Source organism: Scleropages formosus, chromosome 7 (assembly GCF_900964775.1).
Source record: "Scleropages formosus chromosome 7, fSclFor1.1, whole genome shotgun sequence".
NCBI lineage: Eukaryota > Metazoa > Chordata > Actinopteri > Osteoglossiformes > Osteoglossidae > Scleropages > Scleropages formosus.
In genome coordinates this window covers 29,350,909-29,375,950 of record NC_041812.1, presented here as the reverse complement: position 1 = coordinate 29,375,950, position 25,042 = coordinate 29,350,909, and the positions used below count along the sequence as shown (strand labels likewise).

Sequence of the window (25,042 nt, the reverse complement as noted above, 5' to 3'; positions counted from 1 at the left end):
CAGTTGTCACTTAAATTATTTTCCGGGTGGCCCTCGGACCACTTTGCAATTAATGTTCACGAAAAAGTTTGAACAACCCTTCATGGTAGCAGAGGTTTTGTTCAGCTTTACCCGTTGGTTTCTCCAGAACCCAACCCATGAGTAATTTCAGGGACTAAGCTGTGTTAAGCCTTTACTAATCACAACATAGTGGTTGGTCAGCTTGAGTTATGAACACACACTTCCAGTCCCAGCTGTGTAAGTTTAAGGTAGAAGTGTATAAAATAAATGCTCATGAAAAAGTTAATGGGGGGGAAATAAAATAAAATGAGTAGTTCTTCTGTTCCAAACAGACTTTAAAAAAAAAACTACTTGGAACAATTTAGTGGTGAGACTTACCTGTATAGGCATACTGTATGTCAGCTGTTAGAACACTGCACGTTAAGAAAACTTAGTGGCTATGTATGCTATTGGAAAAACATTTTTGTGCATGATTGAATTTTTTTTATGAATTTTTCTGGAGAAGAAAGGATGAGAAAATAAAGCTGTATTAAAAATACACATTACATAAGAATACACTCATCACACAGCAGGTGGGACTGAGTGTCTGGGGAAACAGCCAGCCATTATTGGCTGGCATCCTCTCTTCCATTTAGGACTGCAATGCTGTGCGATCCTTGGCATCGTAACTTTTGTCACTTAAAGAGCTTTCTTTCTTAATGCAGCAGGCACGACGTACCGTCAGTGCATCCGGTACACAGACTGCGACAACAGCCGGCTGAGCCAGATGTTTCCAGCTGTATCTTCCTTCACATATCGGTGCTGCAACAGTAACCTGTGCAACAGCAGTCCTGCTGCCACCGTGAGCAAACCCCTGCTGGGCCTGCTGGTTGCGCTGGTCCTTGTTTGCTGCTCCATGTTCTAGAACTTGGAAATAAATGTGTTCTACGCTTTTCTTAGAGCAATGTAAATCTACTCCTGGCCTGTAAATGCTGGGTGTAGAAAGTAATACTACTCCATCTCGCCAGAATACTTTGTACTTTTTCCTCAGAGGCATGACTTTTTTTGTTTATCAAATTTGAGCTTCAAGCTATAAACAACTGCATAGAAATGAGTGTCTCATACTCGAAGGAAAAACAATGTCAGTTATGTTTTCATTGTCTTCACTCTTACTAACTCTTATACATTTTGGGCCATTTCTGGAAAAAATATGTTCTAACAATTGCGTTTTGCAAGATGTAAATATGGACTATATGGCATGATTAAATCAGTTTTTGCAAAAAAGTACTGAAATTGTTAATCCTGGCACTTTTCAACCTTACATATCCTCACTTGTTGAATAAAGGGGGATTCACAGGCTGTATTATCACAAATAAAGTTGTTTGAATTCAGTGTTTATTAAAGGTCCTTGAAATAAGGACTGAACTGTTGTCTTTAGGGAAGAGACTCCCATCTCTGCTATGGTGAAAGGCAGCTATTCTGTATTGTCCATTCACCATACATAAAGGCTGGAGAACTGAATAGCATCCCTCCGGAGCCCACAGATGGAAAGATATCCACTGGGTGTGGTTCACATTCCTCTTTTATAAACAGGCTGCAATGTTCTACTTGATGTTGTACCAGTTACATGCGGTCATCCTCATTTGGTTTTTCTCTTCCCTGAATAGAAGGATGTGGGCTAAGTGTGAAAATCTTCTTGCAGGGTATTGGCTAATGAACTGGTCATCAGAACCACAGGACAAACTGTACAAGGGATTTGGCAGTTAATTCTCTATTCATTTTCCATGTTTTGACACACTTTAATTTGGCCCCTGTGTATGAGAGAGAAATTGTTCCTACAATGTACACTGCAAGTCACCCTTTGCCTACTCTCATCCTGTTGCAGTGATATTTAGAATGAGAATAGAGGGAGGTGTGTATGTGTGGTCTGCAAGGTCTCCTCCTTGCAGAATAACCCAACATCTGCAACTGGTCCCTGTGTTTCTGTAATATATGCACTGACTTCACAGTATAGAAACATCTAGTAGCCATAACTCCCCCTTTTCTTACTTTAAAGCCTTCTTCACAAGGAAGAGAGAGGAAGATGGCGACCAGAGACCAGAGCTCTGAAAGGGGATTCTTTACCAAACATTAGTCTGTTATTTTGCCTTGTGCCTTGACCACAGTGTGGGCCTGGGTTTGTGTACATAAAGCCTGCTGGAAGAATCAGGAATGTGTTACAATGTGTGAATGTATCCTTTTAAACACTGACTTTTTAAATACAGTTTCTAAGGGGAAAATATCTTGAACATGTTTTCACAGTCAAGTCTGCAAGTCTTGCTGCTGCCCTTTTGCAGAAACATTGCAGTAATGTCTATGACGTAGTGGGACAAAGAAATGCACGATGGCACAATACGCACATTTTTCAGACTGAAAAAAATGTCTTTCTACTCAGTTTTGAAATGGCAGCACATAGCTGTGTGTTGGATGTCTTTGGAAGGGCACACTGAGGGGTGACTCATGGAACACAAGGCTGGAACAGTTACTTTATCTTCGTGGAACTGGACTAAAACATCAGTACTGCCTGCATTTCATCAGGGTAAAAAACTGCTCTGGTATCACATTCAGAGGCATCTTTTGACATGCCGAAGTTTCGTATTTTTTGCCGTCAATTGCAGCAGTCCCGTGTGAGCGAAAATATAGCTGGCATTTCTGTGAATACTGCATTCTTGTACCGCAATATTGCTGTTTTGTAGGAAGTCCGATATTGGATATGGCTTGTGTTTCTCTGCACTTCAGTACAACTTAAAGTGGTCAAATTCGCGGTGCTGACAGAAAACGGTCAACCTTAATGATGACAGTTTCAAGATGCGAGGCAGTAAAATACATGTAAGGACTCGGTTCAATCGCTGACATTGGTGGTGCTTTGTGGGGCCATCATGGCACACGGTATAAAAACATCTTCCAGTAAGAAAACGTGAATAACTGCCTGGTCACAAACACAACTAATAATATAAAAGAGTTTTTTCCCTTTTCCATTCCTCGCCTTTCCCCTTCCTACTTTCTGTTCCTCAGTCTCCCTCCAATTCTCTCTCTCTTCCAATCTCCTCCAGTGGGACTTGTTTCTTCTTCCCATTCTCCACCATCTCCTCCACGTCTCCTTTCTCTGCGTGAGCGTACCACGGCCGGGAGGTTGTGCTGTCGCAAGCCCTGCCTCCTCTGCGGTACCCACCCCTGCCAGCTCGGACCAGCCCCCAGCCCTGGAAGTGTCCCTCGGGAGTGCTCCCGCCCTGCACCCCTCGCGTCTGGTCCAACTCCTTGGCACTGAGGGAGGACATGCGCACCGGCACCGTGTTCCCAAACTTGGAGTAGTCAACCGTGTATCTTCCATCTTCCTCAGAAATAATGGACACGAAGCGGCGCCCCCAAAGGATTTCCTCAGGCGTGTAGGAGGTGCGCGCTTGCATGGTGATGCCCGTCGTTTCAACGACACCTGTCAATATGGCAGAAACTCATGTTTACACTTATTCGTTTACCTCGTGCTTCTCTCCAAAGGAACTTGCAACATAACACCACCTGCTCATTTAAGGTTAGTACCTTGCTCAGCGGCGACAGTCAAACCCGCGACCTTTGCATCTGGAGGCAACAGCCGTGTATGCCCACTACGCTATCGGCGGTCTCCGAGTCACTTCGTCTCCTTCCGTGTATCACTTTTGAAGACGATAAGCTTTTTTAGACATTAGCCGGCAGCTTATTTTGCACAGTCGATTTCATCTCTCACATTGGAGCCCAAGGTTTATACCTGCGAGGAACCTGTACTTTAATGCCGAAAAGCAGCAGTCAGCATGTAGGAGAGCTGAGCTCAAACTTGACAACCGGTTCCTGCACCGTATCTCCAGAAGGCTTAATTTTGGGGAACGTGACATGATGTGCCTCTACTCTTCTCTGTTCTCCCAACTGGACTTTTGCTGGTGAGAGTTTAAGTACAGTCACACACCGCTTAATGATGTTTCACTTAACGACTGACCGCACATTCGGCGGTGGCCCCATAACATTATCACGGAGCTGAAAAATTCTTAAGGACTAGCGACATTGTGGCCGTTGTAACGTCGTAATGCAACGTATTACTCGCGTGTTCGTGGTAGTACAAACAAACCTACTGCACTACCAGCTGTATAAAAGTATAGCACGCAATTATTTAAAGTACATAATTTTTTATGATGATAAACACCTGTTACTTGTTTATGTATTTACTATAGTGTACTTTTTATCATTATTTTAGAGTGTGGTCTTTCTACTTATAAAAGAGTTTACTGTAAAACAGTATGCTGTGTTACGCCAGCAGCGGCGTCATAAATCTTGCGTTTACTGCATTTCTTGCTTGGAGCAATAGGCTATACCACATAGTCTAGGTGCGTATTAAGCTATACCATCTAGGTTTGTATAAGTACATTCTATGATGCTCTCACAATGACAAAATTGCCTAATGACACAATTCTCAGAACATATCCCCATCGTTAAGTGATGCATGTCTGTAATTGACAGTTATATTTGCCAGGGCCAGTTGGGCAAATCACCCCCGACTGCATTCAAGCAACTGACTCTAACTGTCCCCTTAATTATGCTGATTAAAATGACTGCCTGTTTCTTTATCTTCCATACCACAGATATGTCAATAAAATACACATACACACACACACACACACAGAGTCTGAAACCACTTGTCCCAAGCAGGGTCACAGTGAACTGGAGCCTAACCCAGCAACATGGGGCATAAGGCTAGAGGGGGAGGGGATCCACCCAGGACAGGACGCCAGTCCATCACAGGGCACCTCAAGCAGGACTCAAACCCCAGACCCACCGGAGAGCAAGACCCAGTCAAACCCACTGCGCCATCATGCCACCATGCCCCCGTGTCAAGAAAATAATAATGGTCATATCTTCTCCCTTCCATTCCAACCGCCACATCATAAGAGGGGCAGCTGGTAACGTAGTGGTTAGAATTGCTGCCTTTGGCCCCAGAGATTGCAGGTTTGAATTTCACCTCTGGCTGTAGTACCCTTGAGCAAGATACTGTACTTACCCTAAATTGCTGTAGTAAAAAAAAGCTGTGCCCCAGCTTACAAATGGGTAAATAAATGTAGGTAGATTAACATTGTAAGTCACTTTGGAGAAAAGTGCCAGACAAATGTAATGAAACAGTTAGACATCTTTGTCATTAGTCAAAAATCCCTTTATACCGTATCATATAAACCGGAAGGATACTTGAACAATCAAAATGCACAAATGCTACATTGTAATGCACTCCTTGTATCTTTTCTCTGAGATGTTTGTCACTTTCGAGAGAACCATCTGTTAAATGAATACATGTAACGTGAATGTTGTATAACAGGACTTTGTAATATTTTTTCACTAATGTCACACATTATTCATGTTATAATAATTCTAATAAGAAAAATAATACACAACAGTATTATTATATTTTCATACTGTGCTGTTTTCACCTTGATTTCTAAATGTTTTCTTTTGCTTTTCCTCTCAGTACTAGCATAACACTCACTTTTTTTGCTTGTCTGCTATCAGGCATAAAAAAATAACTGGATGGCATTCACAAATGAAGAGTTTTGTAAACAAAACAGAAGCACTGCTAGATACACAAACACTGACTGAGATGCCAACTATGATAAATATGGCTCTGATGTGGCGGCGCAACCAGTCAGCATTATCATACAGCAGATGGAGGAATCGTCATTAGATGTCACAACCAAACTTGGGGACTCGAAAACAATATAGTATGTTTGATTGGATGGTGCCATTGGGTTTTCATGAGTCCCATATGTCGAAAGTCAAGGACCACTGTACTAATACAACTGATAGTTGGTCTCCTTCAAACATAGCCCATCAAGGTTCCTAATGAGACACTAAGTTTGAAGATATTTTCTATGCTGAAAACTGTCAATGGAAAACATTCAGCCATGTAAAAATAAAAATCGAAAACGTGCAAAATGTTAGAAAACTGTAAAGGAGGGAAGTTTTTTTTCACGGCTCTGTATGTTCTGTGTAAGAAAGCCTTACATTTCGTCCATGTAAACCCACACATCAAAAACTAGTCATATGACCTGTTCAAATTAGATGGTAGATGATGGTCTCTTATAATCTGCTTTCTACATATCCTCCAGACTGAAATCTGAGTGTACTGTAAAATTCTTAAGGACAAGTAACTGCCATTATGTATAGATGACCTGCCTTCCTACCTTCCAGAATGACGATAATCTCCAGGTTCTCGTTGGCAAGAGACTGGGCGGACACATCGTAGAGGGGGCTGTCACGCTCAATGGTGTGACTGATGATAAGTGGGGAGACCAGAAAGATGCCATTGCTCCGCAAAGGGTTCTCCACCTGGATGTCCAGCTGACAGACTGGGAGCACCTCCCCCTCGGCCGTCACCGTCTTGCGGACCACCTGCCATGTGACGGTTGGTGTTAGTGCCTCTTATATGATGGATACACAGCTGGCAATTTGCTGAAAGTGGGACTCACTACTACTCCACCTGCAGCTGCACGGTAGCAGAGATGATCATGCTCTTCCGCAGGTCTCCGACACGGAACATGAAGGTGGGCCGGCCGTTGCGAGTTGCGATGACAGCGTTGCGGGAGAAGATGAGGGTCTCGGCACGCCGGTTGGCCTGGGCTGTCTTCATGAAGATGCAGCCCAGCATGACGGCATTGATGATGAGACCCAGGATGTTTTGAACAATCAGGATTGTGATGGCCAGTGGGCATTCTTCCGTTACCATCCGGCCCCCAAATCCAATTGTAACCTGAGGGATGAAGCGGGGCCACATTTTTTATCCGCAGGTATCAAGAGTCAGGGTTACAAGATTTGTGGGATTTCTACTGGCACTGCAACAGGAAAGATGGTCTTCGTCGTCAAGGTACTCTGTATCGATGAAAAAGCATATGGAATTTGCCATTAAATTTGACTTTTACCAGTTAACTGACGGTGGCCTGACGCCTTCAATACTGGCTCAGAACCTCAGTCTCATAAACATAACACTGTAAGTGGTGAAACCTCTCCTGGAGTCCGTTCCTTATTTTTCATAGCCAATGGAGGCAACCCTAGTGTGGTGCCCCTATGGGCACAGGGACCCAATGGGTCAGGAAGATCCAATTAGCCTATCAGGCTCTGGATAAAGATGAAGGGGGGGGGGGGCAATGCCCATTCTAGCCTGTGTCCTTCCCACCTAATCAAAAATTTAGGGGATGAAAAAAAAGGGAAAATAGGGAGAAAATGTTTTACTTGAGTTTTCTGACTTCAGTTATTTGTGCTATTTTTTGATTGGAACACAAACACAGTTTTAAGCATCTCTTTCAATGGGTTAAAGGAGCTCCATTTCACATTAGCAGTGCGACCGCGTTAAAACCAAGGTTGCTTTAACTAACCAGTAATGCACCGGAACTTGGACTACTGCTTCCTTTGCCGTAGATTTATCAGTTTTTATCCGTTTTGTACCGATTTCCACAGGTTTCTACTGTCCTGCAGTCTCATTTCATTGAATCCTTTGTGTAGCTGAGCTTAACATCTTATAGGCAGCACAACTATAGGTGTGCAGTTTTCTGTGCCCCATAATACACAATCCATCACAACACCATGTAACACCCTAGGTGAACAAATGTAACTATGCTTTTGCCAAAAGCTAATAATCCTTCAAAACCTCAATCATTTTTTCCTTGAACCAGCAAACAATTACTTGAAACACACAATCCCTTTTGTGGTTTAACATCTATTTACATTTACTAGCAACGCTTATGCAAATTATTTATTTATTATTATCTTGTTTTTTATAGAGCGTTCTTCTCACGCAGTGACACAGAGCGCTTTAACACAGACATAAGGCAAGAAAAACAGATACAAACAAAGAAGACGGTCAACTAATGGCTAAATTACAACTACTGTGTGTCGATCTCCAACACCAAAAAGACCTGCAAAGGAGACGCTTTTCTACAAAGTGAGATCTGCCTCAGAAAATAGTACAAAAATGCATTACAGCAGCCATCACGTATGTTTGTGTTCAGATTACATACTACTATTGCCCCAGTAAAGAGGCAATAAAAACTCATAATTGCATGGCAGTGGAGATTTGTGTGTGAGCAGAGAGGTACGATATCTGTACGTTTTGAAAAAGAGGTTCTTCCTTTGTTTTACAGGAAAGGTAATAAACCCGATGTAGCCAACTGGAGGCCTCTCACAATGCTTTGCGCGGACACAATTATTATCGCAAAAGTCCTTACCGAGCACCTGAACAAGCTAATGACCAATGTGGTCCATTAGCACCAGAATTTCGGAGTGCCCGGGCATTCAGTGATCTGGAATTTGCACGTGGTTCAAGATGCAGTTGTTTGGGCAGCAGACCAAAAAGCCGCCCTCATGTTAATGAGTCTGGATCAGAAGAAGGGGTTTGACTAAGTAGATCACCGTTTCCTGATTAACACCTTGAGCAGACTGATCTTAGCATCAATTTCCTATGGTTTGTACAGGTTCAACTTCTTTCTGGAAGGTACCGCCAAAACTAACTGGGAAAAATGCCTGGCCAAAGCTGGACAGAAAATGGGGATGATTGGTAGGTTGACATTCTCCCCACATTGCTCTATCTTGTGCAGGTGTATCCCTTGACCTGCTCAATATGCAGAGACCTTTACGAAAGACATTTTCAGTCTTGTCTGAAGGCAGATGTGAGTGTATAAGGAGGGAGGTCATGTACACTCCAAAGGAGGAGGGAGGGAGGGAGGGATGTGCCTAACATACCTGTTAAACTGGACCATCTCTTCCATTCTCAGGTACGTAACCGTATGTATGTCAGCTCCAACTGAACTTCCCCACGAGTACTTTGTGCATCTTTGGTTGGCCCTGATGATGGATCATCTTGCGAAGTCCTGATCCAATACCTGGCCAAATGCCAAGCCCTGGCCTACTCACCACAGACATATTGTAACATGGAGCATGATCACGGCAGCCGGGGTCAAGGCTGAGACTTCTCAAGCACAGGGTCTTGCACAAATTTTAGGGCTTAAAGAGGACACATGGGTGAGGATTCAGCCAAAAGACCTGGACCAGCATCTGTAGGACTTGAACTGATGCTGTTTCCCAAACAAGCCACTCCAGGTTAGTGAGAGTGAAACTTTGACACTCAGATTTTGGGACTGCAGACAGGTAGGCTTCCTGGATAGCGTCCTTGTCGTGGTGGAAGGACTTGCGTGATATCCAGAGTTTTATTGTCCAGAGCAGTATGCTCCTGGTAGGGTCTCCCATGACGACCAGGTCTGGAGTGAAGATCCAGACCAACACGATCCAAAAAACCTCTATGGTGAACATGAACAAGACAGCACCCACCATAGGGTCACCGAGACCTACCCCTGGAGCCAGGCCTGGTGGTAGTGTTCCTAGGCGAACGCCCGGTGGCCAGGCACCCCACGTAACCTAGCCAAGGTCAGCCCGAAAAGACAACATGGGAGTGATATGTGGGCCCACCACCCGCAAGGTCCAAGATAGGGGTCAGGTGCAATGCCTTTCAGGCAGCAGGAGGGGGCAGGGTGACGCATGGCGTCACGGACCCCTGCAGCAGAAACTGGCTCTTGGCACATGGAATGTAACCTCACTGGGGGGAAAGGAGCTAGAACTGGTGCAGGAGGTTGAAAGATTCCAACTAGATATAGTTGAGCTCACCTCCACTCACAGTGTTGGCTCTGGAACCAAATTCCTTGATTGGGGGTGATCCCTCTCCTGCTCAGGAGTTGTACAGTGTGAGAGGCACTGTGCGGGTGTGAGGATACTCACAGTCCCCAGCTGGCTGCTATACAGTTGGACTTTGTGCCGGTGGATGAGAGGGTTGCCTCAATGCAACTTAAGGTCACAGAGAGGAAAACATTGACTATTGTGTGTGCTTATGCACAAAATAGCAGTTCAGACTATCCAACTTTCTTGTAGAGAGTGGATGGGGTTCTGGACAGGGTCTCACTGACGGAGTCCATACTCCTGCTGGGGGACTTCAACGCTCATGTTGGCAATGACTGGGAAATCTGGAGGAGGGTGACTGGGAAGAACGGCTTGCCCGATCTAAACCTGAATGGTGAAATACTATTGGACTTCTGTGCTAGCTATAGTTTGTCCATAACAAACACCATGTTTGAACACAAGGATGCCCATAAGTGTACTTGGTACCAGAGCTCCTTGGGCCAAAGGTCAATGAATGACTTTATAGTCGTTTCATTTGACTTAAGGCAACATGTTCTGCACACTCAGATGAAGAGAGGTGCTGAGCTGTCGACTGATCACCATCTGGTGGTGAACTGGATCAGATGGTGGGGAAAACTGACGGACAGACCAGGTAGACCCAAGTACATAGTGAGGGTGTGTTGGGAATGACTGGCAGAGGACCCTGTACGGAATGATTTTAACTCGCACCTCCAGGAGAGCTTCTCCCATGTCCTGGAGGAGGTAGGGGACATGGAATCCAAATGGACCCTGTTCAAAACCGCCATTGTGGAAGCAGGCAAAAAGCTTGTTGGTGCCAGTCACGGCGGCACCAAAAAATCTAGTGGACACTGGTGGTGAGGAAAGCCGTCAAGTGAAAGAAGTTGGCCTTTAAAAGCTTGGTTGGCTCTTGGGACTCCTTAGACTCAGCAGATAGGTACCAGTAGGCAAAAAAGGTGGCTGCAGTTGCACAAGCAAAATCCGGAGCATGGAAGGAGTTTGGAGAGACCAGGGAAAATGACTTTCGGTCGGCCTCAAAGAGGTTCTGGAGAACCATCTGGCAGCTCAGGAGGGGTTGGAGGAGCTTCGTTCAAGCTGTACTCAGCAAAGGTGGAGAAACTCTGACCTCAAATGAGGACACTGTCAGGAGGTGGAAGAAGCACTTTGAGGAACTCCTAAACCAGAGAGATATGTCTCCCTTACAGGAGTCAGGGCCAGAGGCTTCCAGGGTATCAGAGTCCATTTCCCTGGTGGAAGTCACTGAGGTAGTTGGCAAAGCACCGGGGGTGGATGAGATTCACCCGGAACTGCTTAAGGCCGTGGATGTTGTTGGGCTGTCGTGGCTGACACGCCTCTACAACGTTGCATGGACCTCGGGGACAGTGCCTTTGGATTGACAAACTGGGGTGGTGGTCCCTACCTTTAAGGAAGGGGACCGGAGAGTGTGTGTCAACTATTGGGGTATCACACTTCTCAGCCTCCCTGGGAAAGCCTATACCAGGGTGCTGGAAAGGAGGCTCCGGCCGATAGTTAAACCTCAGATTGAAGAGGAACAATGCGGATTCTGTCCTGGTCGTGGAACAGTGGACCAACTTTTTACCCTCTCACAGATAATTGAGGGGGCATGGGAGTTGATTAAGCCAGTCTACATGTGTTTTGTGGACTTGGAAAAGGCTTATGACCATGTTCTCCGAGAAATTCTGTCGGAGGTGCTTCAGGTGCCGGGGCCACTACGGCGAGCCATTTGGTCCCTGTACACACAGAGCGAGAACTGTGTCCGCATACTTGGCATTAAGTCAAGCCTGTTCAATGTAGGTGTTGAACTCCGCCAAGATTGTGCCTTGTCTCCACTCCTGTTTGTGGTTTTCATGGACAGGATATCAAGGCGCAGTCGAGGCCAGGAGGGCATTCTGTGTGGGAGTCAGAAGGTGACGTCTCTGCTTTTTGCAGATGATGTTGTCCTTTTGGCACCGTCACATGGTTGCCTCCAACACGCAATGGAATGGTTTGCAGCCAAGCATGAAGCGGTTGGTATGAGAATCAGCACCTCCAAGTCGGAGGCCATGGTTCTCTCACAAAAAAGGATGGCATGACCCCTTCAGGTAAGGGGAGAAACTCTGCCCCAGGTGGAGGAGTTTAAGTATCTTGGGGTCTTACTCACGAGGGAGGGGAGAAGGGAGCGTGAGCTCGGCTGCAGGCAAGGAACAGCAGCAGCAGCAGTAATGCGGTGGCTGTACCGGATTGTAGTAGAGAAGGGAGAGCTGAGCCATAAGGCAAACCTCTCCATTTATTCGCTGTCTATGTCCCTACCCTCACCTATGTTCATGAACTCTGGGTAGTGACCGAAAGGATATAATTGGCTAAAATGAGTTTTCTCCGCAGGGTGGTGGGACTCACTCTTCGTGATAGGGTGAGGAGTTCGGCCATCTGGGAGGAACTCAGAGTAGAGCCGCTACTCCTCCGCACTAAGAGGAGCCAGTTGAGGTGGTTCGGGCATCTGGTAAGAATGCCCCCTGGGTGCCTCTCATTGGAGGTATCCCTAGCCTGGCCAACTGGGACGAGACCCCGAGGTCAGCCCAGGATCCACTGGAGAGATTACATCTCCCAGTTGGCCTGGGAGTGGCTGGGGATCCCCTGGGGTGAGCTAGAGGAAGTTGTGTGGGACAGGGATGTCTGGGCCTCTCTGCTCTCCTATGACCCTAAAGGACAAGCAGCTAAGAAAATGAATGGATGGATGGAGATGGTACAGGAGGTCTGGCGTTTGTTAACCCACTTATGCATGAAGATGGATCCCCACATGGGGATCCATGCAACAAAACATGCAACAAAATACGGAGGGGATGGAACCCTGGCACTCAGATGGCAGTAGCTACCTGGACGTGGCTGGTGATCAGCATGACCAATGACATGCTTTAGAATGCGAGAACCCAGTTTGCCCAGAGGGGCAGACTTCGGTGTCCAGCAGGTGGAAGGGTCTCTAGGCTGTGACCCCTTCAGGTTTGTGACAAACTCTGCATCCTTAAGTAAATATACATACACACACACACACACACACACACACTTTCTGAACCGCTTGTCCCATACAGGGTCGCGGGGAGCCAGAGCCTAACCCGGCAACTCAGGGCGTAAGGCTGGAGGGGGAGGGGACACACCCAGGACGGGATGTCAGTCCATCGCAAGGCACCCCGAGCAGGACTTGAACCCCAGACCCACCGGAGAGCAGGACCCACGCCGCCGCGCCCCCCGTTAAGTAAATAACATACATTTTTAAAATGTTTACAAGCCACTACGACTCCTGTTTTTGGTGTTGTATGTGTTGTGTTATGTTTCATTGTTAGGTGTAGGATTTTAAATATTTATTTAGGCACTATTTAACTGAATGTTCTAATTTAATTTATAACACATTGTTTTACACTTTCAAGTAGCTTCAAAAAAAGAGCTACCTGTCTTTTGCTTGTTTATTATACTCTTTTGTTTTATTCTTAGTAGAGTTTGTTTTTTGTTCATGCATGTGGGGGTCTGCTTTTTATTGATCTTTTACTACTTAAGTGTTTGATTCAATTTGGTTCGATTGTATTTTTTATTTCATGCAAAAATGTTCTCGTAGCAGCAGATGTGCTGAGAAAGAAAATACCTGGGGGAAACGTCAGGTAAGGTACACAGCAGCACACTGGGAACAGGCTAGGGCACCGCTGTTCTTGAGTGGTGGAGTTCCCTTTTAATGGTTTTATTTATTGGAGCATTTGGGTATGTTTTAGTGTGTATTTAAGTATCTTTCATGCAGAATTTATATTGGTTGGTTTTATTAACTACATTCTACTGTATATATTTTACAGTATGCATGACAGACTTTATGGGTCTATTGATTGAATAAAGATTTTAACTGAGCGGAAGTGATGAATGGAGAGATTTTATCTGTTGTTCTGGACAATGTGTGTCACCAGACACTTTTGCTGTCTTGGTAATCCATTCTGATTCACTGGGGAAAGTGACCTGTATGTTCTTAAAAAGGAGAACTATAAATGAAGAAGTAGAGGCCCTCATAGTAAATTGTCCTGACCCACAGGGAGAATACCCCTACTGACCAGAGGAGGAACCCCTTAGTTCCACTAGTCCAGACCAGTACATCTGTTCACAATTTGGGAATCAGGCACATATAAAAAGGAGCCAACAACTGAGGCAACATTGTGGATTCTTAGTACGGAGTCTACTGCAATTTCTTTGCAAACCTCAGTTACCTGTTTCCCAAGTCTTGTCCCATAGTTGTTTATGTTCCAGTCTCGAGTGCCTGTCCCATCCATTCCTGCCCTTTGTGCTCCTATCCAGGTCCAGTGTTCCAGTTCTGTATTTTGTCTCTCCTCCTCCAAGTTCTACTCACAGATTTATGCTCCCCTTTTCACCTTTGTGAGAATACATTGTGTGGCTCTGTGTCCTGTCTTCATTGTTTCACCTGTACACTCTACTTTACAGTTTACACTGTGCACTTATAAATACACTCTGTGCTTGGGGTCATTATACTTTTCATCCGTCTTCGGGCGTTACAGCAACACACATCCGTGTTGGACTCTCGTCCGGATGTGACATAAATATTTGGGAAAGGGCGCTTTGTAGTAACAAGGTTCTGTGGAAAGTTAGAGGAAATTCCCATAGTCTCCACAGGAGGTCATATTTAAAGGGGCATCCTATTATTTATTTTGTAAGCAAACCTATTTTCCCTCTTATTTGAAGACCCTTGTTTCAGTGATGATCTTTTATAATCAGAATCTTTGAAACTGTGGGAAACTGCATTCTGCACAAGAGTCACAAATACATGACTCACACAGTACAGTAGAACAGTAAGCAGAATAAAAAGGTCCATTTGCCTCTGACCATAATAACACACATTTGCCTAGAATCTCTCAGACCCATGGGATAATAACTTTGATGGACAGAGTAGAGAAGATCAACAGAGGTGAAACTATCTGCTGTGGCCAGAAGGTGTTTTGCAGCTACAGGCCTGTTGTTGTTCACCAGTTATTTTGTCTAAATCAACCTGAACTGGACCAGGTTGTCCCGCCGGACTGAGCCGCAATGGTCAGATAATTCAGTAAATGTGTCCAAGCCTGCAGGCGTGTTTGAAAAAAGCCGCTGGCACCAAAGCGTCAAACTGTTGTACATAAAACTGTTCAAGGCCACCCGAGGCACCAAACTGTGTCTCATCAAAAGTGTCTCACCTGGACCTCGATGGAGAAGAGGAAGGCAGAGGTGAAGGAGTGGATGGCGGTGACACAGGGGACAGGGGCCGGTCCGCTCTCTGGCCCTAGGGGCTCCAGGTCCCCGTGTGCAAAGGCCAGGAGCCACCAGGCCATGGCGAAAAGCATCCATGAGCAGAGGAAGGCTGAAGTGAAGATGAGAAGGGAGTGCTGCCACTTGAGGTCCACCATGGTGGTGAACACATCCTGCAAGAACCTGCCCTGAGAGATGGAGACAGAGAGTGTTGGTAACCAGACCAGTGTCCCGTGGGTTTCCGACTGTAATGGCCATCACACGCGAACTTAGACTTTTGCAATCGACGATCTCAACCATCTTAAAGGAAAAGTAATGATGTTCGCTAGGTTAGGTGTATTAAATACATTTTCGACTTATGATAGGTTTATCAGAACGTAACCGCATCGTAAAATAGGGACCGTCTGTATTTTCAAAGTTAACCAGAACAGAGGGCACAAATTTTAAGCTCCTGGCTGTTGGGTGTTTTTATGCATCATGCTTATTCTTTTAATGTCTCTATGTCCTATGGTTTTCTATTTTTAAATTAAAATTAGATTTTGTTTTTAAGTTTCATTGTTTGTTATTTTAATCAGAGTATGAATTTTTACCCTTGTTGGAATAAGCTCCGTGAAGTTGCCCCCCCTAAAAACAGGAGAAATGAAGAAAACCTTATGATTTGTTAGTGCTACATTTGAACCGTTTTGTGTGTCTTTTACTTTTTCATCCGCATCCGTGAAGTTGCCCCCCCCCCCCCCAAACAGCACAAAAAAAGACAAATATATATTTAGTTAGTGTTACTTGTGCCGTTTGAACTGCTGTCCTACCTCTTTTGCTTTTGAAGACAATGGTTGTTTACACTGGAAGTGATGTCACCAGCCCCCTACATTGCTGCAGACACTCGAATTTGGACTCATTAGTGCTACGTCTGTGATTCGTGCCGTTTGAACCGTGGTTCCATCGCTTTTACTTTTTTAAAAATAAAGGAATATATTACACGTGATATCACTGATATTCAGATTTCAGGTATTAGCAATTATATGACACTTTATTTCTGGCGATATTCATAACATGTACATTATGACTTGCAGTCCTTATAACTACTGCCTTTCACCTGTCCCACTTCACTCACCGGTCCATGTTGTGGTCAAACACGACGGAAAAACTGCTGCTGTTCAGTGAACAGTATTGATTCACCCAGATCGACACAAGTGAAAAAAACACAACACTGTACAGTTAACTTCGAGGTTTTTTTATGAACAACAGAACTAAAAACCTGTACAAATTCACTGCAGTATTTCCAGCATCCTGTGTACACAACACATGTGTTGTTCTATGAAACAATGCCGACTTAACAGAAAACATGAAGAATAAATAAACGTGCTGGAAAATTACTGGAAGTCATCCAAAAAAGTAAAAGATAGGACCGCGGATTAAACAGCACAAATGTAGCACTAACGAAAAATATGTATTTCTTTATTTGTGTCATTTGTAGAGGGGCCAACTTCACAGTTCCGGGTGACGTCACGTGAAATACTATCCTTTTTATCTGAAAAAGTAAAAGAGATAGCACGGCAGTTTTAAACGGCACAAATGTAGCGCAAACAAATGAGCCTGAATTCGAGCGTCTGCAGCGTTTTAGGGGGGCTGGAATGACGTCACTTTCGAAAAAAAAAAAAATTAATATCTCCAAAACTGCAATGGCACAAATTCAAATTTTTACGGCACAAATGTAGCACTAACGAATCACAAGGACTTCTTCATTTGTGCTGTTTCTAGGGTGGCCAACTTCATGGAGCTGTTGGAATATGGTTTTTTATATGGTTACGTTGTTTTCTGAGTGTGGATTAAATGTATTTTTACTGAGTGTAATGTACAAGAACTGTTTTATTGTTGGGTCTGGTGTGTTTTAAATGCTTTATTAGTGTCAATAACTTCGGGAAATAATCCTGTGGGTTCATCTGTGATTTACTGTCACTTTCATTAAGATTGATCTCAATATTACTAAAATGTTTTTCAGTTTATGAATGATTATGATGACAGATTTTAGATGAAATTCTACAGAGTCTGACAGATTCTAAGGCTCAGGTCCTCGTACTGATGCTTTTTAAGTGCAATTAATATGGATTTTTGTTAAGTCTCTGAATGGCTTTTGTTTCCTTTTTCTGGGCTACGGTGAGGAGTTTTTGTTTTTACATTTGTAATTGGCTTTCATGCAATTTGATCCGTCAATTTTAATGACATCGTGAGAATTTGATGTGTTTTGTCTGTATTCTGAGTTGGGTTTGGTTATCCCTGTTCATTTTTATTTGATAAGTAATGATTTCATCCTGTTTATTAGTTTTGATTGTGATGATATTTAACAGATCGTTGTTTTTTTTGGAGGAGGGCATGGTGGTGCAGCGGTGCAGCGGGTTTGAATGGGTCCTTCTCTCTGATGGGTCTGGGGTGCTTTGGGATAGACTGGTGACCTATCCTGGGTGTGTCCCCTCCCCCTCCAGCCTTGTGCCCTGTGTTGCCTCTTGCTGGGTTAGGCTCTGGTTCACTGCAACCTTGCTTGGGAAAATGGTTTCAGACTGTGTGTGTGTTTTTTTTTGGAAGAGTATTAGGTGTTTTTTTATGCTTCATTATAATGTAATAATTTTCAGGGAAAAATCCAGTGGGTTCATGCTCTGCAAGGGGCCCTGAGCTTGGTCTTCTAAGTACAGTGCATTCAGAAAGTATTCAGACCCCTTCACTTTTTTCACAATTTTTTATGTTGGATCCTTATGTTACATTAATTTTCCTCATCTACACTCAATACTACATAATAACAAAGAAAAAACTGGATTTTTAAATTTTTTGCAAATTTCTTAAAAATAAATAACCGAAATATCACATTGACATAAGTATTCAGACCCTTTGCAATGATACTCAGGTGCATTCCATTTCTATTGATCTTCTTTGAGATGTTTCTACACCTTGTTTGGAGTCCACCTGTGGTAAATTCAATAAACTGAACATGATCTGGAAAGGCTCACACCTGTCTATATAAGGTCCCACAGTTGACAATCTGTATCAGAGCAAAAGCCAAGCCATGAGGTCAAAGGAATTGCCTGCAGAGATTACAGACAGGATTGTGTTGAGGCACAGATCTGGGGAAGGCTACAAAAAAATTCTGTAGCATTAATGGTTCCCAATAACACCGTGGCCTCCATAATTCTTAAATAGAAGAAGTCTGGATTAACCACGACTCTTCCTAACTGGGGAGAAGAGCCTTGGTAAGAGAGGTGAGCAAGAACCTGATGGTCACTCTGGCTGAGATCCAGAGATCCTGTGTGGAGATGGGAGAAACTTGCAGAAGGACAACCATGATTGCAACACTCTATCAATCTGGGCTTTATAGCCCAGTGGCGAGACAGAAGCCTCTCCTTAGTATAAGACACATGAAAGTCCGCTAGGAATTTGCAAAAAAAGGCCCCTAAAGGATTCTCAGATTGTAAAAAACAAGATTCTCTGCTCTGATGAAACCAAGAGTGAACTGTTTGGCCTCAATTTTAAGGGTCATGTCTGGAGGAAATCAGGCACTGCTCATCACCACAATCCCACCATAACGGTGAAGTATGGTGGTGGCACCAATATCCCGTGGGGTTGTTTGTCAGTGACAGGGACTATGAGACCAGTCAGGCTCGAGGGAAAGCTGAGTGGCGCAAAATACAGAGACTTTCTTAATGAAAACCTGCTCCTGTTCTGGACCTCAGAATGGGTCAAAGGTTTACCTTACAACAGGACAATGACCCTAAGCACAAAGCAAAAACAACACAGCAGTGACTTAGATACAACTCTATGAATGTCCTTAAGTGGCGCAGCTAGAGCCTGGACTTAAATCCAATGAAACACCTCTGAAGAGACCCGAAAATAGCGGTACACCAAGAGTCCCCATCCACCCCGAGAGAGCTGATGAGGATCTGCGGAGAAGAATGACAGAAAATCCTCAAATCCAGATGTGTAAAGCTTGTTAGGTCATACCCAAGAAAACTCGAGGCTGTAATCACTGCTAAAGGTGCTTCACTAACTTCTAAGTAAAGGGTACGAATACTTATGTCAATGTGATATTTCAATTTTTTAGTTTAAAAAAATCTGCGAAAATTTGTAAAATCCTGTTTTCACTTTGTCATTATGGGATATTGAGTGTACATTGATGAGGGAAAAAAATAATTTAAACAATTTAAGTGTATGGCTGCAATATAAAAAAAAAAGTGAAACAAGGGGTCAGAATATTTTCCGAATGCACGGTAAGTCTTCATTTGCTGCCTTCCCACATTTTCACACAAAAAAACCTGCATAATGGTGTAAACTATGATCTGATAACCAAAGTTTCTGTCATTTAGCACATAACTGTCAGCAGTCAATTATTTTATATTAGTGACAGTTGATTATTTTATAATTATTGTAAAATATGACATATTAAAATATTTTGTGCAGTGTTTGTTGACTTAGCATATTTTTAAATTACATAAACACTTTGATTCCTTAAGAGTACCTTGGGGAAAGAAAATTGTGTGTTTATTTCTTAAGTATATTCTCTCATGGGTTTATGAGAAAGAATTTTGTATAAAATCCAAAGTTTGTTTTTGTTCTTATTTACCATGGGTTAAATGTAATGGTAATATCTAATACAAGAAAGCAAACCCCCTTGAATGCGGAAACCACTGTAAACTGAGAATTTGGTCAAAGAGCAAGCAGGAACGGATTTTGAGTCCAATGGAATGTCAACATTAATTTAAGGTCAATAACAGAGTAAATTATTTACCAAGTCAGTTTGACTATAAATATTATTATGAGACTGTTTGGTCAGTTGTTTTCACAAAAAAAATGTCATGCACTTAAAATGACATTTGTTTGCATATTATACTGTAACATCCCACACTACTGAAGGCACCTCCTAGGTGCAGCAACAGGGTACACACACACACACACAGTTTGAAACCACTTGTCCCGAGGCGAACCGGAGCCTAACCCGGCAACACAGGGAGCAAGGCTGGAGGGGGAGGAGACACACCCGGGACGGGACGCCAATCCGTCGGCACCCCAAGCAGGATTCGACCCACCAGAGAGCAGGTACAGGCCAAACCCGCTGCGCCACTGCACCCCCTCCGCAGCAACAGGGTATGGAATGTAAATAGAACTGTAAAGTTGTAATTAACAAGAGCATGATGGGTAATGGAAATAGTTAGTGGTTAGAACTGTGGAACCACAGGGTGGTCAGTGAAGGACCGTACGAGGGAAAGGACCTGTTGGTGGCTATAAAAGGGTTAGGGTGCTGATGCTGAAGAAAAGAGCTTTCTCAGACTGGGAGAAATATTTTCCTGTGTATTCAGTGATATTTATCGCTTCTTGGCCTTTCGGCTCAGACCAAAGTGCAGTGCTGGTGATTTTAGCAAGGGCGAGCAGAACCTAATACAGGACTGTGTGGCTTCACTGCAGCTTTCTTGGCGGGAAGCTCTGCTCCATGTCTGCATTTTCTTTTATTTTGGGTAGCCCACGAAGCCCGATGTGCAGGGTTTTGGGTGGCTTGACCACCGTCCCTGCAGGGTGAAAGAGAGATTTTATTTGCCGTTCTTTCTCGTCTATTAGTTAGTCCAGTTGTCTCAAAGACCTCGACGGCTCTGAGGACTCCGAGAACGACAACGGCTTCCGCGGCAAGGATGATGATTCCTGGGATACAGACACTGTGAAGAACACTCTTCACTTCCACTAGAAGAACCAGGAGGATGACAGGAGCTTTCCTCATTGAGTTTCCTTTGCTCGGGACCTTGTTTCAGGACTCCTGGGCCTCACTGTTGATGTTAATGTAGTGTGCATCCAATGCAGTGGACCATCATCATTCTTCAACCTTACGTGACTGGCAGAGCTCAGGAGGACTACTGGAAGATCCTGAAGACACGTAGGGAGGAGAATGCCAACAACATCAGCCCTACTCTTTGGAGCCACTGTGGAGGAACAACTGAAGGATTTTGAAGGTCCGCGTCTTTGACCTCTTTGTGTCGGCAGCAGCCATGGGAGCCTTTCAGATGGAGTTCACTGATGTCATCACGGGACACGAACATAGTGCAGGATGAGCTGGGTTTCTGGTATGGGCAGAGCTGTACCTGGCCCTGCGGGAATTGAGAATTTCTGCCACCTCCCCTGCATAGTTCAACATTTCTAGCCAGTGCTTTGGAGTCGGAAGCAATTATTGGGTTACTGGAGCTGGAGTTGGAGTCAGTAAAAATGTACCGACTCCAACTAAATGTACCGTATATGCCGGCGTATAAGTCAATCTGGCGTATAAGTCGACCCTCAAAAATTTGAGGTGTAATATAGGTTTAGGCCTATATTCGCCGGATAAGTCGGCCCCCAAAATAATGTGCAACTTTTGGGCAGTGCCGTGGAGTCGGAAGCAATTATTGGGTTACCGGAGTCGGAGTTGAAGGTTTTGTGAACCAACTCCACAGCCCTGTTTCTAGCAACGCTGGCTACCTGTTTTTACGGGGTCAGCCTCCCCCTGTCACCTGTGTCAATGCCAGGGTCACACTGAGAAGAAATATAAGGACATCATGTGTTGGCAATATCTGGAGACTAGCCAGCGGGCCAAGGACTGTGCAGGCCCTTGCTGCTGTACCCGTTGTGGAGGAGAGGTGACCTCTTCCACAGCTACCCCCAGCGTAGGCAATCCTGTGCTGGCAAAGAGCCAGGTAGCGCAGTGTTAGTACAGAACAGCCTGAAGACGGTACCACTGTTGACGGTCACCGGGGGTCATATGGGAGCAGTGGAAGGGGCTGAGGTAATGGACAGGTTAGCAGGGGACAGTATTGGCAGGTGCCACTCAATCAGTGTAACTGTTGTGCCTCCGGCCAGCGAGGACTTTCACTCTCCTGGTCAAGAAGACTTGGACTTTTCAAAGGTGACCCGGAGAAAGAAGAGGTGCAGGAGGCAGGACGCCCCGCTCTCCGGTACTACACTGAGGGTGCCTGTTCTGATGGGCTCCCCTCAGAAAGGCCAACAAGATCACCCCTCTCCCCAGTTGGATCAGATCCTGATCATTCAGGTGGTTTGATCATACATTTGTCCTGGGTGAGGTCCCCTCCTAGGTTCCGTTCACCACAATCTAGTGACAGAGTCCCACCTGAGAGTTTAGCGACCATGTGGAATTTTGTTTGGAAAAGCTGTTTAAGGGTTCATTTCAATTGCCTTTAATGGATTTTAATACTTTGCTTTTTAATAGTAATTTTAAACTTCTCTGTTGTGTTTTCATAGTTTTTCTATGTATGAATAGTTTAGTAATTTAAAAGTTCTTGCCCTCTTGGTGGTCCCATGCACGAAAGGTCCGAAATCAAAAAAGTACCAAATTTGGTTCTGGCTCCAGTGTGGTGGAATGACCTCCCCCTCTCACTCGAAACTGCTGAATCTCTCTCTACATTTAAGAAAGGTCTTAAAACTGTACTCTTCCCGACTCACTTCTCCTATGATCTCTTAACTGCTTCGTAAACGTGTAAATGTTTACGTTGAATTATTTTGTGATTATAACTGTTGGATAACGGATAGACCTTTATGCAGCTACTCGTGTGGTGTAAATGTTTGTTAGAATTTTGTGATTGGAAATTGTCAATTAATGGTAAAACCACAAGTATCTGTATAAAGGTCTATCCTTTACGTACATCTCACACGAGCAACTCCACCAAATAAACGAAAAGTAACAAACTAACTGTACTTAAGAATCACGCGTCTGTATCTAAGTGTCTCTGCTAATGTAATGCACACAGTGTATTTTCCATGAGATGTACGTCACTTTGGAGAAAAGTGTCAGATAAATGAATACATGTAAATTTACATGTACGTTTATTACATAACTTTAAATATAAATGTAAAGTTAACTGATAATGGAGTAGACAGGTTTAGGAAATGTAAAGATGATTAGAGTCTGACAGATTTTGTACTACAGACTTGTTACTGTCACGTCCACGCCCACAACACAAGCGTCAACACCTGACTCTGCTCCTGAGTAATCGCTCACCCTATAAAGACGCTCTTCAGCTCCCGTACCGTTGCGGAATCTCGTTTGGGACAACCGCCCTTCCTCGCGTTACTTCGCACACACACACTTACTCTATTCTCTGTTCACGATCTCCGGTTTTTGACTCCTTGCTTCATTTTCCGACCACGTCCGTGGATCCTCGTTCCTGTCCCGTTCGCCGATCGACCGACCCTTCGCCCATCCCTGGTTTTGAGAACTTGCCTCTTCCCTCAACTTCAGACGAACAACGCTGCACTTGGGTTTAATGATGAGTTTAACGTTGTGTAGTTTGGGTCGTTATTGGGTTGAGGTAAGTACCCTAGTAAGTACCTTACTTGAGCAAGGTACTGACCCTAAATTACTCAGCAGTAAAAATGGGTAAATAACTGCAAGTACCTCACCACTGTGAGCGGCTCTGGATGACAGAGTGTAACTGTGCACCTTGGAATCACCCAAAGTGGGCTATTGGTGTCTAAGGTGTAAGAAGGTGTAGAAGAGGAGCAGCCGACAGCTTCCCAGTTTGGACTCTCTGCTCCCTCAAAGGTCCAACGAGAAGGAGGCGCAATGCACAGCAAAGCCCTCTCCTCGCTCGCTCGCTCGCTCGCTCGTACCCACCTGCTCCCTGATGTTCTTGTGCGCCACGTTGCACGAGCCGCTCTTGGTGATGAAGCGCGCTCTCTGGGCCTTGCTGCGGAAGCAGCTTGGCTGCCGAGTGTCCTCGGCCACGCGGGTCAGGAGGAAGCCGTCGGGCAGCAAACCTTTCCGGGCCAACATGGTGCGGCGCGGCCGCTCGAGCGCGATCACGCTCCTCTGCTGCTGGGGGACAGAGACAGGAGACGGGAGGAGAGAGACAGGAGGGAGAGACAGAGACAGGAGACAGAAGGAGAAGAGAGAGACAGAAGACAACAGAGAGAGAGGCAGGAGGGAGAGACAGAGACAGGAGATGGAGACAGGAGGAGAAAAGAGAGAGAGAGGAGGGAGGGAGAGAGAGAGAGAGAGAGAGAGAGAGAGAGCAGCTGTTGCGATCGCATGGCCCCCCTGGCTTACTACTCTCCTCCGCTCTCTGCTCCTCAGAGGCACACGCGTCCGGCAGTGTTTTTACCGCATTTTCACCGCGTTTTCACCGCGTTTCAGGGCACACACATAGCCTAGACTTAGAGATGCTGCTGATGATGCGGATGATGACGAGGGACCCGCTTCTGAGAGCATCACAAAGCAAACGGCGCATCCGGCGACACTTACACGAGTTCACATAGAGAAAGAAAGAAAGAAGAAAAAGAAGAAAAAGCGCGCACACACAAATTATATATTATATGTATCTATATACATACATGTATGTTACTGCAGTGAGGTGTTGTCGCTCGCGCTGCACGACGAGGCCATCTTGTCCTCCTTCTGTGTGTGATGGAGGTGAGACGTCAGCGCGACGGGACGCGTCCCCGCTCCTCCACGGCAGGTGTCTCTGTGTGTGTGTGTGTGTGTGTGTGTGTTTCACTCCTTCCCGCCTCCTCAACCTGCCGCACATTTCTACAAGAACGTTAAAGAGGGGAAAAAAAAAAAGGTATATTAACTTTAAGGCTATAATTTGAGGATTGGCGGTTTTCACCAGTCTCTGCAAAGTGAAAACACGTCATTGTTCCACAACTTCTGTCCCTCGGAATAAATAAAATCGCACCCCAGCAGTATTATGTACCATGACTATGTAAAAAATAATAAAGACGCATTTTACAATGGCTAAAACGTCATACGAACATTGCAACTTCCCATGGACTAATAAAAACACGTACATTTGGGAATATTCTAGGCGGTATATACTACTATACTATACTGTATTTTACTTGTAGAATATGGTAGGGAAATGGTCGAAAATAGGACTATGATGAAGAAACGTTCGCCCGGCGGTCAGTTGTACTTCCTCAGTACTGCCACGAGGTGGCGCTCCGTGCAAGATTGTCTCTCCTACTGAATCTGCTTGCGATACCTACATTTTACGTTTATTCACTCAGCAGACGCTTTTCTCCAAACTTACAACGGATACTATGTAGTGTTATCAGC

General features: G+C 44.7%; 1 protein-coding gene across 2 annotated transcripts; it reads right to left on the bottom strand.

Annotated features, from left to right (window-relative positions):
- Positions 1–2,492: 2,492 nt before the first annotated feature.
- kcnj11l (potassium inwardly rectifying channel subfamily J member 11, like) lies at positions 2,493–24,391 on the bottom strand. Of its 2 annotated transcripts, none has more exons than XM_018743362.2 (6): positions 24,319–24,391; positions 23,603–23,800; positions 14,922–15,161; positions 6,509–6,778; positions 6,213–6,420; positions 2,493–3,451 (listed from the first exon to the last, which is right to left on the bottom strand). In XM_018743362.2, exons 2-6 carry the CDS (start codon positions 23,759–23,761, stop codon positions 3,030–3,032), a joined length of 1,299 nt encoding a protein of 432 aa, XP_018598878.1. In that variant the 5' UTR covers positions 23,762–23,800; positions 24,319–24,391; the 3' UTR covers positions 2,493–3,029. The 2 variants fall into 2 exon arrangements, with proteins under 2 accessions (XP_018598878.1, XP_029109267.1); XM_029253434.1 differs by having other exon boundaries at positions 23,603–23,803; positions 24,319–24,374.
- Positions 24,392–25,042: the final 651 nt, after the last annotated feature.

Bases quoted from the DNA above. Each gene is read 5' to 3' on its own strand.
- kcnj11l (XM_018743362.2), bottom strand. From the start codon at position 23,761: ATGTTGGCCCGGAAAGGTTTGCTGCCCGACGGCTTCCTCCTGACCCGC. The intron at 6,779-14,921 runs GTGAGACACTTT...TTCATCCCTCAG, and splicing joins TCTTCTCCATCGAGGTCCAG to GTTACAATTGGATTTGGGGG. The intron at 3,452-6,212 runs GTAGGAAGGCAG...CCATATTGACAG, and splicing joins GATTATCGTCATTCTGGAAG to GTGTCGTTGAAACGACGGGC.